The 18,053-nt window shown below is 35.7% G+C and overlaps 1 protein-coding gene across 4 annotated transcripts; it reads right to left on the bottom strand.

Annotated features, from left to right (window-relative positions):
- Positions 1–73: 73 nt before the first annotated feature.
- On the bottom strand, positions 74–16,104 carry Gale (UDP-galactose 4'-epimerase). Of its 4 annotated transcripts, none has more exons than XM_019042701.2 (10): positions 15,986–16,104; positions 13,861–13,921; positions 12,176–12,314; positions 9,125–9,243; positions 8,474–8,587; positions 7,422–7,601; positions 6,748–6,928; positions 5,820–5,953; positions 5,002–5,152; positions 74–3,809 (listed from the first exon to the last, which is right to left on the bottom strand). In XM_019042701.2, exons 2-10 carry the CDS (start codon positions 13,861–13,863, stop codon positions 3,757–3,759), a joined length of 1,074 nt encoding a protein of 357 aa, XP_018898246.2. In that variant the 5' UTR covers positions 13,864–13,921; positions 15,986–16,104; the 3' UTR covers positions 74–3,756. The 4 variants fall into 4 exon arrangements, with proteins under 4 accessions (XP_018898246.2, XP_018898238.2, XP_018898255.2 ...); XM_019042693.2 differs by lacking the exon at positions 15,986–16,104 and adding an exon at positions 14,125–14,287; XM_019042710.2 differs by lacking the exons at positions 13,861–13,921; positions 15,986–16,104 and adding an exon at positions 14,125–14,291.
- Between the last annotated feature and the right edge of the window lie 1,949 nt (positions 16,105–18,053).

The raw sequence follows: 18,053 nt of genomic DNA, 5'->3' as shown, positions 1-18,053 counted from the left end.
TTATGGAACATGGAAAGGAATTATTGCTGATCAGAGTTGACAGATATAAATACTGATTGATAGCAAATGCAGGTTCTAGTTTTTAAAATGATAAAGATTTATTTCAAACTAACAAGATGTAAATATACACAACAAAAACCAATGATTGAAAAAAAGAAACAAGGGGAAATCAGACTAAAGAGATGATAAATAAATTACAGAACAACTTGAATTTTTGATTGATAATTGGAAGATAAATTTCTACTCAACAGTGGAGGAGGGCAGGTCAATAATGTAAGACTTTACGGAACATTCCCTGCACAACAGAACTCTCACAGACATGCAACAGAAAGCTCTTTAGCAAAGTCAAACTTGAGGAACAGAAAAAAATTTCAAGAAAAAAACCATGAATAGTTGCGATTCTTTGAAAATTATCAGGAACTTCATATTTGATGTTTGTCAGTGACAGATATGAGGGTAATGGAGAATTTGCACGCAATTTTTTTATTGCTTCATCTGAAAGTGCCTAATGAGCTGAGTTCGCAACATTTTTCATAATTTTTTTCTGACATGGGAAATTGGAGAAAAATTGATTTAAAAGTGAGAAAATGTGCCGCCTTGTGACGTCATCTGGCGGCATTTCCCATTTAAACACATGTATTTTGGCAAATTAGGTTATTTTGTCATATCTCCTCTAATAATTGCTCAATTTATGAATCAAGGGTATCTTCGTGTTCAGTTCACTCAGAGGATTCCACTTAAACAGGAAATTCATCAAATTTCAGACCCTTGCAAATTCTCCATTTGCCCTTAACATCTCCAGGAGCCACAAAGGTACAGTGCTTCTACTAAGAGAACTGCACGAAGCAAAAGATGAGTCATCTTCACTATTCCACCATTAACAAAGAGCGGAGGAAACATTTCCAGAATAACAATTCTTGATGACTTTATTGGATACTGATAGATAAAGATTTTGCAAAATTCGGGCAGAAAACATAATATTCAATTACTTGTTAAAGACTCCCTCACTTTTAAGGTGTTATTAACAATTCAAGGCCTTAGTATGGAAAGAGACTACCTTTAACATCAGAAAAAAATGTATTAGGTACGTATTTAAAAGGACCTAACAATAAGTAGCGTGGATACATGTGAATTAATTTAAAAAAAAAGATGAGATCTAAGTTCTACCATTGCAGTTATAACTGACTTAAAAATAAGTAAAAACATGTATCAATTAATTTCTTCAGGAGTCAGTCAGTTGCTCATTATCAAAATTCAAATTGAATTCAGAGATAGCATCATGCCAGAGCTACAAGATACTTGATTTAACAAAAAATTCAGTTGAAAGAATTGCGCTTGATTGAAATTCTGAACATAAGGTAAGATGTCATTATTTAATTTGGTAGTGCCTACTCATGACGATGCCTATTCAACAAAATCCCTCTCATCAAATTAAGATAAGTCTTCACCATTTGATCTACTTATTTCGACTGTCTTTTAGTTCTAATAATGTCAGAAATAAGAGGGACGCAGTCATGTCGGTGATACACTGCATGTTAGCAAGATGACACCCTAAAATAAAAAAAGAATTCAATCCCTGATTCAAGTCTACATATTGGGGGGCTGAAGTTGAAAGTTACATATTTCAGATTGCAACGATGGGAGTTGCCACTCATGTTGTATCTTTTTGAGAAAAAACTACCGGACAGTTTCAAAAGAAATTTTCTGAGAATTTTTCCATCATTATGTGAACATCACTCAAAATTGTGAGGAAAAGTTTTGACTAGTTTTCCTCAAAGAAAATAAGACACAATCGGAGATTTTTAAATTTTGCAACTGTGATATACATTTTCGCATTTAGCTATGAATGTGCACCATCATAAATGGCCTTACAAGTTTTAATGTTCACATGCTAAGAGTGTTTGCTTCATGGACGATTCAGTTAGGTTAATTCAAGATTTAAAAAAAAAGGATCGAACGATGAAAGCACAAAAAAAAAGTCAACGAAAGAGGTAAAAAATAACAGCTCATGTGTGCAACTCTATGTCATCTAATGATATGGAAATAGAAAAAGTTATCACAATGGAGCCTCATGTAAATATGAAAGCTGACAGGTTTTCAGTGATAGTAATAAGCCCTTGATCTTAAATAAAATATTCTACCCTCAACTCCACCAAAAGTTTATGCATCAGTGATTTTCCAAAAATATTTTGGAGATAAAAGGAACATACACACACCAAAAAAAGTGATAATTTGCACATCTTTGTCCAGCCTTCAGAGGTTTTTTGAAAACTTGCTGTCAGCTTAACATTAAAGCTCAGAGGAGAAGAAAATGAGTCAGTTATAAACAAAAAGTTAATATCCTATGTTGAATGACAAGGGTACTTCGGTAAAAAGAAAAGCACGGTTAAGAGTTTCTATGGGGGGGGGGGGGGGGGAGTTGATAAAATGATGGGTAAACTTAACGACACCGGGTTGTTTGGATCTTTCAATAACAAAAATAACATTAAATCACAGTAAAAATGAAAGCAAAGTTTCTTTAGGCTGTCAGTGCCGATTTTAAGTTAACTACTGCCTTAACATACTTCCAAAATAACAAGAAAAAAGGAGATAAGTTGTGCTAAAAACACAATGGCACAGTAATTGGGAGCCACATTAGATTCTGTTCTTCTTTGGAACTGAGACTGACTACTCTTACATCTATACAAAGTTTTAAGACTAATTTCAAATGATCAACTTGGAATTGTAAAATCAGGAGTTGATGATTTTAAGATTGACAAGAGGTAAAGAGTTTGAGTGGCTAGACAGAAAAAAATGTTCGCAATTTTTTCAGTTTTTCACGTGATTGATTACAGAAGATTTTGTCACAATTTAGTTATTTATTTAGATTGACCGGTTTAAGTTATGGCACCGTTTGAGATATACTCCATGTTTGGTTTAGAAGATAGGGTGACAGACAGCCGACTGACCATAAGTTAGTGATAATTTACTTCCAATGGTAATAGCGGAAAACTTATTTTCTCTTCCTCTCGGTAGGCTCTGCTAAGCTCTAAAGCAAATTTTAGAAATTCCTCACATCACCTGGAGGCAGAGTAATCTAAACTCAACCTAATTTTTTTCAAAAAGACCACACCGTAATTTATAAAGAATAATCAGGAACTGACTAAACTTCATGCTAAGATTACGTTCCGTCAAGATAAATTAATTATTGTCTAGTAGTTCAGTAGGACACCTATACTTGAGGCATTGAGGATCAAATCTCGTCGAAGAATTCATTCTGCTGCCTAAAAATTTGTCAATCATTTTAATTTGCTGAAGAGAGAGCATCAGAGCCTCTGTTCGCTAACTTTTTCACGAATTTTCTAAATATTATTAAAAAAATTATCACAACATTTTACACTAGAAGTCATATTGGTTACTCCTTTTATTAAATTAAAATATCTGCTAAATTTCTCGACAGCGAAATGAAGTTGCGGCTATTGATTCTCCACACTTCACTTGTTTTATCTACCAGGTAACAAGAAAGTGTATGATTCATTTTCAAACCATTAAAGCTACTTTTGCCTGAAATGTCACAATCACAGTAATCGACTTTCAGTACTTTTAAAGTCATCACTATTCACATCAACAAATCAAATTTTGAAGTTTTCAAGTTCTTGACCAAAAATTTGAGTACGAAATAATGAAGTAAAATTAAGAACCAGCTAAACTATACATGACTTTTCAAACAGTTCTCATGTTGATTCAGTAGCATTTATTTCTATGAGACAGTAGCGACTAGGATTCGTAGCCTTTAGGATTTTGCGATTGCCATTTCCACATGTCCTCACCTGCAATTTAAATTTAATAGCAGGTTAGTACACAAAATATAATCACTGAATCAAAAAACTTTCATGGCATTGTAATAAAGGATTATCTGTTTGAGTGGCAAAACAAAAAAGATATTCATAATTTGGCTGGTATTTCTCATGACACGGTGTTTAGCGACTGGAAAACTGGGAGAGTCAGGGAGAAATTAGAGAGAACAAACATTAACTGGGATGGTTGCAAACTGCCGTACAAGATTCTGATCTTTTGCACAGCTTCGTGGTGGTAGGCGCTCCCAAAATAGCTAGTATAATATGTACATATGAATTATTATATTTATAATGTATACCGCTGACCGAAGTGTAAAACCATGTACCTCCATTGTAATGTTTCAAGATTTCCGCTTCTATTTTATTTTTTCGAAGAAAACCAAGCCAATTTCTTAACTTTCAATTTTTACAGAATGGAGAATTTGCATGCAAATTTTTTCTTGCTTTGTCTGAAAGTGCTTTAAGAGCTGATTTCACAGTATTTTTTGTAATTTTTTTCTGATATGGGAAAAAGTATAAACATAGGTTTAAAAGTGAGGAAATGCACCGCCTAGTGACGTCATCTGCCGGCATTTCCCATTTAAACACACGTATTTTAGCAGATTAGATAATTTTGTCATATCTTCTCCAATGATTGTTCAATTTATGAACCAAGAGTATCCTCGTGTTCAGTTCATTCAGAAGTTTCCACTTTAACGCGAAATCCATCAAATTTCAGGCACCTGCAAATTCTCTATTTTCCTTTAACCAAGATGAAAATTTAAGAGCGCTCTCAAGAAATTAAATTTACCAGTTTTTTGAAGAAAAAATAAAGTATGACCGGAAGTCTGCAACGTTGCAAACAGCACTTGCACTGCACATGCGTTGTGTTGCACTTTGGGCATCGATAAAACATATAGCGCACTCTGGACAAATATTTGTAAATGATTTAAGTTCATGACAGCCTCTCATACTAAAGTTCAATGACAAAGCATAAAAAGTCAGATAATATTTTTGCAACTAAGGCTGTAATGCAATCAGATGTATCTGTTGTTCAGCAATAAAGCCTCTAAAAAGTACATTTACTACCTTCAATCCAAAAAGAGCCTTGAAGGTCTGCTCTTGGGCTCTTTAAAAAAGGTTTCATCCTAAAGAATAAAGCTGAAAACTAAAAATTATTACTTACACATTTTTTTGAGACCGAATTTTGCTTCCCAGCCTAGCTCTTTTTTGGCAAGAGATGCATCACAGTACGAGCTGGCAATATCACCGGGACGTCTGGGGACAATTTTATAGGGGATCGTTTTATTTGAAGCTTCTTCAAATGCTTTCACAACCTGTAAATGAAAGAGATTCATCAAAAAATTGATACTGAATAGGAAAACACAAAATCAATGAAAAATTAAAAGTGAACAGAAAAGCATGTATCAATGAAAAGTCAAATATTTAGTATATGAAGAAAGTAGTTACAAAACAAAGGAAAAATTTACCTGGAGGACAGAGATAGTGATGACTGAGAAAGGAGAGATTACAGTTACATATCAACAGTGAAGCGCAAAAATGCAGGTCTTGGATTGCAACCCTACAAACTTTGTGACGTAATTTATTTTCTGAATGGAAAAATATTCAATGTCATCTCTGGAAGATTTTCCTGATTTTTTCTCCTTGTGAAAAGAATTTTCTGTGAAAATGTCATGCTGTCAGTGCTGTTTGCTTTCCTTTCATGAAAACATGGTCAAAGGTTTTCGAACTTTGCAATTGATATTCGCATTTTTTGCATTTAACCATCCATTTGCTACGATGCTGGAGTAAGTGTATGTAAGTAAGTATGAATATTGATACATATTATGAATTACACAGTCAGCTTGTCAGATTTGAAACTTTTGCTTTAAATGGTTTGATAGGTCCATACAAGTTTCTTTCATTGTATAATTCTTCCTACTGTTCTTTATGCGCTAATTGAGATATTTGCACTTCGGAGAAGGTAGATTTTGAAAATCATACCTGGAGAACAGAGTATCCTGTTCCAGTTCCTAGATTGTAAACTTTAAATCCTAGGGCATCGTTGCTCAACAATTTTTCTAAGGCACTGACATGGCCGACAGCAAGATCAACAATATGGATATAATCCCGAACACCTATGATAAGAGGAAGAGTAAAAAAAGTATGAACAAGATTACAATATCAGAATTATCACATTAATACATTAATGCTACATTTAATGATGTCTGACTTCCTTTTAAATTTTATTTTTTGGACAGAGAAATTTAATTTTTTTAACAGAGAGCTGAACAGCACAACGCTTTGAACTCTCTAAATTTTCCTCCAATTATGCAGAATATACATAAAAAATTTCAAGTCAGAGTGTTGCTTAGTTTTAAGGTAAAAAGATAAAACATTAGAAAAAATTTGTAGTTTCACAAACTGAGGATCACGACTATATTTCAACTTGCGGAATTTCTTTTCTACATTTTTAATTTAACTCAGAAATTGCTGAACACGTTTTATCGAAACTTTCACACATTTTTCCAACATTTTTTTCTTCTGCAACTGCCTTTTTTTTTACAGGCTGATTCTCGTCTTCTCTTGAAGTTCACGCCAAATAAGTTTACTCACTTTTATATTGCGACAGAAGATTGTCTGACATCAGTTTAGCATGGAAAGTAAATGCAAGAGTTAAAATGGCAGGTCCTCTGCCACAGTATAAAAGTGTGTAAACTCCTTTGATGTAGACTCTATTATGTGGCTTTTTAGTAATATCCTTGAATTCATAATTATTTACAAGTTTCTACAATTTCAGGCATCAATTTTGGTCTTTTTCTCACTACTTGATTGTAAAGATTTAAATCTGTGCAGGTCAAAATGGATAGGTGAACTACACAAACACAAATGGAACAAATGAATACTTTAATTAAAAGAAAGGAGGAGGTACCTGTGCCGTCAATTGTGTCATAATCATTTCCAAAAACTTGGAGGCTGGCAATTCTGCCGGTCGCAACTTGAGCAATGTAAGGCATTAGATTATTGGGAATACCCACAGGGTCTTCACCAATTTGACCAGATTCATGAGCACCAACAGGGTTGAAGTAACGAAGGGACACAATTGACCAACTCTGCAAAAAGAGATAGAAACATACAAATAATTTACAGAATTAGTGCCAGCTTACATATGTACGTATTCAATTACATACTAATTTCCATATCTTAGCAGGACCTTAAAATACTCCATCTATGGAAGCTGGTATATATTTCTGTATATAAATTGTCAAGAGTGCAGCAAAAACAGGAATGCGGATCACATTTTGCTAGATGGAAAAGACTCCAAGAATCGAAGCAAATTTTTTTTTTCACAAAAATTTTCTTTCACTTTTTTCCCTTAATGTCTCTGAATTTTTTACTGCAGGAGATACTCGAGCCAAGTATAATTGGTATGGAGAGACAAAAGCAGAGCAAATATTTTAGCAAGAATCCTTGCATGTTGTTGCGGGCCATTTGACTTGATAAACAATTTACAGCAAATTAAAACGGTTGACCTTCAATTACACTACATCATAGCGGATGAGTAGATACTATAACTAGACAAAAGGGAATAGAAAATGACATTACCAGGTCAGAGGCTGCAAGGTCTTTCATAATCTCTTCTACAAAGTACTTTGACTTTCCATATGGGTTAGTGCAGTTCCGTCCAGTTGGATGTGCCTCCGTGAATGGGAGAAATTCAGGTGTTCCATAGACAGTGGATGAAGAAGAGTAGATAAATCTCCTAACATTGTGTGCTTTCATGACCTTCAACACAAGAGAGGAAAGATGTTCCATCAGTAAGAATGATGATAAATGATTAACACTAACAGCAGAGTAGGAGGTAGGTTTCAGGATGGTTGCCATAGAATTCAAAAAATGAATTTTCCTGACATTTTCCTGATTTCCCTGTTAAATTTTGGTAAAATTCCTAGATGACTGAAGATGCGCCAAATGATTGAAAAGACACAGTTTGAAATAGTTTTCGCGCAAAATCAAAATGTCAAACCCTTTTTAGAGAGTAACCCTGTTTTAAAACCATTACAGCCAGTAAATAGTCTGATAAATATTATACTATACCTTTTATGGTTGAGTTCTATTGTTTCATTAGAAAATTTCAATTTTTTTCTTTTTTTTCCATGAGTTGATCTTGAAAAATTGTTGTAAAAATGAAATTTCTGAATACTTTGCAAAAAAACTTCCAAACAGAAAAGAGACCCCCATTTCTAAGACAAACTTTTTCAAGAAAACTATTAATATAAAAATTCGATTTTTTAGTTTTTGCCAAAAAGTTCTCTATTGTCCCTTAATACTTGTCCAGAGTGATATCAATCATTTTTAGCAGGGTGAAAAGCATTCCGATTTATTCACTAAAATATTGTGAATCTGCACATAATCATACTGTTAGGTCTCTTCAGAAGATTTTCTGGAAACTTTCGGCAGAAAAACTGAATAAGACGTGGATCTTGCTTTTTGGTGCTCAATTTTAAAATTTATTTAAGCCATCAAACAATTGCAAAAATGTTCGTGAACCTTTTATACCAACGTGTATCCTATTCTTTGTTTAGATTGAGCACATGTTTTTATTTTACTAGTGGGGATATTACTTTTACATGGTAAATGGAGAAGATGATTCTAACCTCTAAAAGAATGATTGATCCGGATACATTGTTCTGATAATAGGTCAGTGGTATTTGACACGATTCTCCAACTGCCTTCAATGCTGCAAAGTGAATGACACATTCGATTTGATGCTGTAACAGAGAAAGAGAGAAAAAGAGATATAAAATGAGGAGAAAACGAGGGATCAATAAAAAATTACGCAAGATTAGCCAAAAGCAGCTAGAGAAAAAGATTGATTGGAACCATAAACAACAGTTATTCGTTTAAAAAATTCTGCCACTTAAACCCTACATGCAAGAGGCTATTGTTCCTGCTTTCCACCTAACTCCATTTCAAAATACTTCAGAATAACGCTCAAGGTGGGAGTGGAGCAGCTGGGATTATTCTACCAAGCAATGTATTTCTCTGTTACCATCGCATGCCAGCAATGTGGCTTCTGCTTGCTCTGGCTTTTGAAAGAGTACCATCTGCTAGGAATTTAATAGATAGCTTTTTAGAGGGAAAGTGGGGAAAGAGTGCAGACTGGCTTACTGATGTTACCACTTCACATTTTTACATTTTTGACTCAAGTTCTCTTTCTTATTTCACTTAAGGTACGAAAAAAAAAAAAAAAAAAAAAAAAAAAAAAAAAAAAAAAAAAAACAGAAAAAAGGATTTAAAAAACTCACTTTTCGAAACACTTCGGTAAGTGCTTCACGATTAAGTAGGTCGACATTATAGAAAGTTGTTCCTTTTCCGGCGAGTTCTTCCACCCTTAACAAGGAGACTGGTTTGGGCGAGTTTTTGGCTGGAAAAATTCAATTAGAAAATAAGAGAAGAAGGAAGACGAAATGATCTCACAAGCTTTTGAAGTTATGTACTAAACTTGATTGATTTTTCAACTGAAGACAACTAATGTAGGAAAAATAATTTTCTGTCTCAGAATTCAAGGACCATCCTTGACAATTTATTTCATTCCTTACAAGAGAAATACAAGCTAAGCTTATTCCAGAAAAAAACAACAATAAATTATGAAACAATTTCTTTCCAAAAAAATAAATTGTCCAAGTTTCTGAAAACTTTAGGTAACAGAAAAAATGCTCTTCCTCCACCCCATGATTCAAATACATTTTCTTCAAGTGCTAACAAAATATTTCTCATAATATCTCTCCAAATATTTACAATTACAGGACTGCTCCCCCTGATAGCTTTGCGAGCCAACCACCAACCCCCATAAGCGATTTGCGCCTCAGGTGTAATGAGTTATGGGTTACTCTTATGATTTTATATTGTTTCTATTATTCACATTTACAATTTGCACCTATATTGCTTAACTAAAATAGCAGTGCCACAAGCTATTCGTGAAATTCCCTGACAATTGGTGATTGTTGGGTTGCTTTGATGATTACATGTCTCTTTACATCCTCCATTGATAATTCGCTTCAGCAAGATTAGACCTGGGGAGGGCGAAATCTTGAAAACTTGAAAAAACGAATGTGCGAGTTCATTTCACTGGGGGGTTCACCATAGGGGGTTTCTGAAGACCTACACAAATCAAAGCTTTTTTAGAGCTCTTTGAAGTAAGTGCTATATTCTTCACTGATCTTGTCTGCAAGAGGTATTTCTCCTGTACTGTTGCTAAAGTATTAGTGATAAAAAATTCCTACAGCTGCTAATAATGCTGTTGAATAATTATTATTGCCCTCGTCTCAATAAATAAAATAAAATAAAAAAGAGAGAGAGATTAAAGAGATTGTCAGAAAGATAATAATTCACAGCTGACAATTCTGGAAGATTTCTGCATGAAAATCTACATAAATTTGGACCACGATAAGCAGAGAGGAACCAAGCCACATCAGCTATTGCCAAATTTAATCGGGCAGTTAAATTTTTTACATGAAAAAGGTTGTGCAGATTTTTTTGCAAATTCTAATGATTTTTCTGCATAGTACAAAGCAATTCCTTGAAATTATCAAAAAACTCCGCATGAACGTTATCTTGTAATAAATTAAATTGCTCTGTTAAATTTGGCAATAGCTGATGTGGCTTGGTTCCTTTCTGCTAAACGTGGTCCATTTTTCTTTTATTTTCCCCTTTTTTTACAGAGCAGTGCTACTCATGATAAATTCTGCTGCATACAGAACCATAGATCCAATTGAACAAAAAAAATAAAAAAATAAGCCAGGGCCATACCCCAGAGTGAACTACATCTCTTTGCTTAAAGATGCATAAAGATGTCTTTTGAGTTGCTTGTCCTGTGAGTACATTCAAGGACTCTCTAGGATGGCTTTAGGATCTGCTGAGTGGGTGGTTTTAATACAAAACCTTGCAGGAATTAAAATGAAAGCACAGTTAAAGCAGTCAATAGTGTGGACATTTTATAATCAAAAGTAGAGACAGCAAAATATGTGACCATCGACAGGAAAAAGTCTCTGGCGGAGAAGAACTCCAGCTTGAGAAACTGGCGTCAACATGTTCGCCAGAAATTGATAGAAAATATCGAGTCAAACAAAAGGTGTGATCATCCTGTGGTTGGCGACAGGGAGAGGAAGAGGAGATCATAAGGGGTCAACTGCCTGATGATCTGTGGGATAGTGGGCAATGGAATTTGGATGTTGCAAAGCGTGAACCTGCACTGTAAAAGCGGCTGTTAAATAAGAATTTTGGATCATGTTTGAAGTACACCCTTCAAGTTTCAAGAATAATTGTTCTCTCTTGGTTAACATTAACTATACATGAAAAAAAAATAAAGAGGGGGAGAGAGAGAGAGAGAGAAAGGGGGGGAAATGTTAATTTATGCTGTAAAATGTTTTTTTTTTTACAAAAAATCATCATTAAAAATAAAACAGCAGGAATTTGTCAACTTCCAATCTCCCTTTCTTTTTATTTCTGAACTAGGATAATCACTATGCTGATAGTTTTCAATAAATCCTTTTTAAACGAACTTCCCTTAATTGTAGAACTTTTACGCGGGAAGCTGACTTTATCAGCTCAATAAACTGATAAGAATATCTTTAGTTTGACCTTGACATACTAGCTCTGCTCAGTGGCACTTCATTTACATTCATAGTGCTAGCCAACTTCTGAAAACATATACCACTATTGCGGCATTTCAAAATTTCAACTTTTTTATTGTTTCGAAAGAGAAAAAGCCAACTTAATTTACTTCTTGTTTAACATTTTCATGACATGTTCTTCCCAGAAAAAAGAGAAATCTAGAAAATTTTCTCGGTCTAGCATAAATTAGCCTACTATTGTGTAAGTAAGCACTCTCCATGAAGTATGATGGAGAACTTGCAACATTGCGGGTAATATAAAGTATTTAATCCACAAATTATCTGGGTAATAACATCCATGGCCAAAGTGCAAAACCATGTGATTCCAATTGCAACGTTGCAGACTTCCTTCAATAATTTATATTATATTTGGAAAACTAGTCAACGTAATTTCTTGAAAACTACCTAGATTTAATTTTTCTATCAGTAAAATATTCTGTACGAATTTCAAGCTATTAAGTTGGCTTGTTCTTCTTTGAAAAAATAAAATAAGAGCAAAAATTGTGAAAAACTACGATAGAGATGTATCTCTATTGTAGTTTTTCACAATTTTTGTCAATTCGTATACATTTCACAATTTTGTCAATTTTGGTCAATTCGTATGAGTGGTTTCACACTTCAGCCATCAACATCTTTTCGCCTTTGATAATATTTACTAATCATGGAATTTTTAAAACCTCTCACCTTTACATGCGTTAATAAAATTGTCTACAACCACCACCTGATACCCATGCTCGAGTAGTGATAACACAGCGTGAGAACCAACATACCCCGCTCCACCAGTCACCAATACTACTTTACTGGCTTGCGGCATCTCTATTACCTGGAACAAGAAGTTTGAGAAAAATAAAAATGATGGACACAATTTCTGACAGAATGATGTGACTTTAAGCCTTGTCGTAAGGTTTATCTTATTACTATTAAAAGTTTGATGGCTAAAATTCAAAACCACACTTTTCAATTGCTACCCTTCAAAATATTTATGCTTGTATCAATTAATTGCTACCCTTCAACATATTCATGCTTGCATCAATTTACAGAAAGAGGACAGATCAATATTATGACTTGAAATTTCCCTAGGATAATTATAAAATGTTATGGAAAAATTAGAGAAAATTGCTAACCATAATGTTGATCTATTGGCTTAAAAAATGAAGTGAAGCGAGAAATTTTTGAGATATTGTGCTTGAATTGAATAGTTTTGGGGTTAGCCGTAGAATAAGTTCCACTTGTGATCAAATGTAAAATTTTGACAGAAAGCAAAAAATTATGAAAGGATGATTTTCCATGTTGCGTAACATGTTTCGGAAAATGATGTGAAAAATGATTTGCTCAATCCTGGATGGTCCAGAGCTGATTGAAGGTCCAGATTTGAAAATTTTTAAATAAGCCCTTCCAGAATTAGAGGACACACTATTTACAGTGTAAGCTAATACATTTTATCCCATCTTTAGCTAGGTCCGGATCTATCAGAGGTATACCTTCTATAATCTCTGGGATCTATGCAGTCATGCTGATGGCAGGCTAGAGGTCTCAATTCCCTTCAAAAACACTTTTGGTAAAAGGTAGGGGGGCAAGTTCACCTTTGGAAAATTGAGAAAATCAAACAGCTTATTGCGATGATAAATATCAATGAGCTATGATTTTCTGAGTCAACATGTAGAGAAAAATACTCGGCGCTTTCAGAAGGTCTGATTACAAATGTTTGTTTCAATGAATTGAGATTAGTATAGGTATTGAATGTTCATTAAAAAAGCATTCATTTAACAAGGGTCAAATCTCCCAAAAAATTAATTCTTCGTAACTGTTGATAAGTACTGAAAAGGAAACTCAATACAAAATCTCATTGAATTTTACTCGGTGAAAAGGAGTGTTGGATGTCGTGCTACTGTAATGTTGAAGGGAAAATTCATGCTTTGCACAAAGATTTTACATACAGGATTAGGAAAATAGTATGGGGTATCATGGATTCGGATGATTAAGGGCTTAAGCGTGATGACTGCTCACTTATTGACGATGAATTACTAGTACCTCACTAATTAGGATAAATAATACTGTATCTCTGGCGATATTGTATTTTCTAGATATTGCGCTTGAACTCTCAAGATGTATTTCTTTCCATGAAAGCATTTACATCCACTCAACTCCTAAGAGAATGACAGGGACCGAGCTTCCAATGCTCTCCCCTCTCCATCTGCTCATCGTATCGTTGACGCAGGAATGGTAAGTGCGCAGCAATGAATTTTACACTTAAAGATTTCTCAGGGAATAAACTTAGCACATACATTAAAACCTAATGCACCTACATCTACAGAGAGCATAATTTGAAATTAAAATTAAATTTAAGATTCACAGTATAGAATACCTACCATAAAATCTGGTAAAACACTATACAACACAACGATACACAAAAGAACGTAGTTCAAATATCTGAAATCAAAAGCCAAAAAAGCAACTATCATTAAAGAGCGGTTTTGCCTACTGGGAGGAAAAGGCAATTAAATTATGGCAGCAAATTTTTGCGCTAAAAAATGCTTAGGATGGAGCAGGGGAGGTCATGAAGACGTAAACTTGATGATAATGGGTTGAGAGGTGATAAAACTGAATGGGAGGAAAACATCGAAGATAATCACCTGAGTGACACTGGCGTCATTTTCTGAGCTAATGCAAAATATAAAGCTTACAGTGCTCTACTTTCATAACTCGAAGAAGCACTCTTTCAGGGAAAAAAACCGGAGGATGATGACTAATTATTCAACTTCACAACGTGCATTGTTTACTTATTTTTTACAGACGATAACCTCAAACTGAAGATGATTGACACAGTTGCCAATTTGCGGCAGTAATTTTCCCAAATCCACCCAAACCGCACAGGCACAGAGAAAATAATGCAAAATGAAACGAGATGAAATTCCAATGAAATTTCATGCTGATGAAAAGTGAAATATTATTTTCTATAGAATCTCAACGATTTTTCAGAGCCACCCCTTAAGCCCGCAACAAATATCCGCGGCTTTGATAAGAAACTTCAAAATGTGACTGGTACTTTTTTTCCTTTTTTTCAAAATTTCAAAATCAAGATTTTGAGTGAATAATGTTTCTGTGCGTTTCAAACACGAAGAAAAACTGAGGAGACAGAAGCAATTTATCAGGAATTTCATATATTTGAGTTTCATGAAATTTTGCATCTCTGAAACGGTGGCAGGTAAATCAATTTACTTCGCTAGCGCCTTCAATTTACCGATTGGCAAAATGCGCGCCATATACGCAATTGCAGAGCCGTACGTAATGAAGGAACTATGAACTCCACCAGTGTTTATCGGCAATGAGTATTTAAAGTAGGAAGAGTAATGGTTTTAACAAATTGCTTGCAGGCAGCGGTTACTACATTGTCTGAGCTATTACTTGAGAGCTCAACGCTGGGAGCGTCAGGAATAGGCAAGGGAGAAAAAGAAGCAAACCTGCTTTTAATTTTAATCACTCCAGTGTGAGCATCATTTTTACCTAGAACCGGTGTTTATGACTGAATTGCTCAGCCTCCTTAACTCCTACAGCGAGATGCGCAAGCAAGTCTGCTTTTCTCGTCTACATTCAGTACGGATTACCTTTAAAATTGCGCATATCGACGCGACGGTGAATCTACAGAAACACGTATCTCGCTCAGTGTTTTAAAATCTCCGCGTCCATTTTATTTTACCAACAAAGAACAAATGAGCGCTATTTGCTTGAAATTTTTATAGATTTTTCTTCGCACAGAGATGAAAAATTAGGGAAATTTTCGAGAAATGACATTGGATATTTTTTCATTTAAGAAATAAAGGATGACAGGAAGTCTGCTGCGTCTCACCGATGTACCTACACGTCCCTGCAGTTTCACCGCCGAAATCGATGGCAAAGTGCGAAACCGCGTATTTCCATCGCGGTGTTTCAACATCTCCACTATTATCTTATTTTTTCGAAGAGAGGCAAGTCAATTTTATAGCTTGAAATTTTCACAGAATATATTCTACTAACAGTAAAAAAAAAAAATCAAGGGAGTTTTCAAAAAATTACGTTGACTAGTATTCCAAATAAAATAAAAAGTATATGACGCGAAGTCTGCAACGCTGCAAAACGGAGATACGCGGTTTCGCACTTTGGCCATCGATATGTCGCTCGACACGTGGCATCACACGCGGTACATTGACGGTAAAACTGCAAAAATGCGTAACTCGGTTGCGGTGTTGCGAAATCTCCGCCACTATTTTATTTTTTAAAAGGATACCAAACCAACGTCAGCACTTGAAGTTTTCGCAGAATATTTTTTAAAAAGGGTTGAAAAAATCACTGAGATTATCAAAAAATGACGCTCATTAGTTTTCCAGATAAAAAATAAAGCGTAAAAGGAAATCTGCAACGCCGCAAACCGACGTACGCATTTCTGTAGTTTTGTCATCGAAATGGGACAAAGAAAAAAAAAACTATCTGACTATGAGTTCACAGTGATTTCTGTACCTATACGTTCAGCGGGCACCGCCAATTTCCCCTGATCAACGCACACTATTTCCAAACTGGGTAACAAATCTGATGCTAGAAGCCTGAAGAGCTGCGAATCCATGACTGCAGGCAAGAGCGTCAGGACTCAGAAACTGAGCGACTATAAGCACGTAGTGTCAATTACGGCACTTCATGAGGCGCAGAAGATTCCGCATTCTCCAATCCGTAGTCAAAGCGATGCTGCAACAATAAAAGATGAGATTTACTCGCTGCCATCTTCAATAAACTTTCGAGTAGAATCATTTTTATCGCTTCTCGATGGCTCGCGTGATTTTGGAGCCAGCTGTTCTGCCGTGTTGAGGAAAAACGCCGCATGAGCCTTCAGACGTTGCCGGATTTCCTTCAGAAAAAACCGAACTAACTGGACAAATTTTGAACATTTTTCTTTCAAAATGTTTCGATAGTTTTGTTCTCAGTTTGATCTAACATGTCTGAAAATTGCACACAGAAATATGCTCAATTTTCGGCAAAAATACATTTTTTATCCGGAGAAATTAGGCAACTCTCGAATGTTCATACGACGTTTTTCCTCAGCACGGCAGAGTTGCAGCGACACATTTTTTTACACTCTAAAGGCTTCAGCTATTTTTGAAGGTAGTCTACTCTCTCGAGGCATCCCCCCCCCCCTTCACGAATGAAGAAACACCCCTTCTCTCTGGCAGGGCCGGATTAAGGGGGTGGCCACATGGGCCGCGGCCCATGGCGGCAAATTTAGGGGGCGGCAAATTTCGCAATTTTTTTGACTTTAGGTATAAAAAAAATCGGATTCAGAAAAAAAATCATCAATGAGCAAAGGGGACAAAATCTCTCTTTCCTGAGAGTATAGTAATTTCGATGTTTTTCGTTTTTCGGTGATACAAGAGACAGCATCTTTAATTAGTTGAGTTGAGAGAGGAACTGAACACGCAATTTGGCCTGGAGCTCAGCGCAGAGAGGAATGATGACGAGGACTTGAAATGAAAAGGACAAGCCCTCGGCGCGGAGCGGCGGTCGGCATGTAACACATATTAGCGCCTACAAGACTGCATGAATACTTCACCCATTGCGTCAAACACAGTCCGGTCAGGAGCGGTTGACGTGAAACGCATAGCGCCTACAAGACTGCAGGAATACTTCACGCATTGCGTCAAACACAGTGCGATCAGTGCGGCGCAGGCGCGGCAGCGGAATAAGTTGAAATTATTCAACCACATTTCGTCACCTTCCAGGCAAAGTATCACAATCGCCATGCGACGTTTAAAAATTTCCCGCCATTTTATTTTTTTACAGAGAAATTGTTCAACGAAGCTGTTCGAAAATTTCACTGAATTTTCTTTGTGCTGCCGATAAAATTTAGTGAAATTTCCAAACAGATTCAACCAACAATTTCTCAGTTAAGAAATAAAATGGCGGCGGAAATTTTTAAACGTCGCATGGCGCTTGTGATACTTTGCCTGGAAGGTGACGATTTATGTTTGTTCTTTCACAATTTTTTGGTTCATTTCTTATAAATGGAGGACCTTGTCCACACAGAGACAGGTTTACGGAACTTAACTTTCGCGCAAAGTTCCGTGAAATTTTACCAGTAGTGTTGACAGAGCTTTCGAAAAAAATATATCCGACATGAGTAGGTAAACGCGTCTTATGCACCCCTTGCCCTCTGGCCTGTTCACTTGATGGTTTTTATTGATGTTTCAAAACGAATGAGAAGGGGGCGGCAAAATACAGGCGGCCCATGGGCGGCGAGTAGGTAAATCCGGCCCTGCTCTCTGGACTGCCTCGCTGAAGAAGAACGCCGTATGAGCTTTCAGACGTTGCCATCTTTTCCCCGATAACGAATTTACTGGGAAAATTGTGAATATTTATCTTCAAAGTTTTCAGACAATTTTGTTCGTAATTTGATCTAAAATATCTGAAAATTTCAAGGGAAAATATTCACAACTTTCCTAAAAAATGCATGTTTCATCTGAGGAAATTTGGCAACTCTCGATGGTCATACGGCCCACTCCCTTTGAGGTCTTTTGCCATTCCTGCCAACGGACGGCTT

The sequence above is a fragment of the Bemisia tabaci genome, chromosome 5 (assembly GCF_918797505.1).
Source record: "Bemisia tabaci chromosome 5, PGI_BMITA_v3".
NCBI lineage: Eukaryota > Metazoa > Arthropoda > Insecta > Hemiptera > Aleyrodidae > Bemisia > Bemisia tabaci.
This window is presented reverse-complemented; position numbering and strand designations above follow the sequence as displayed.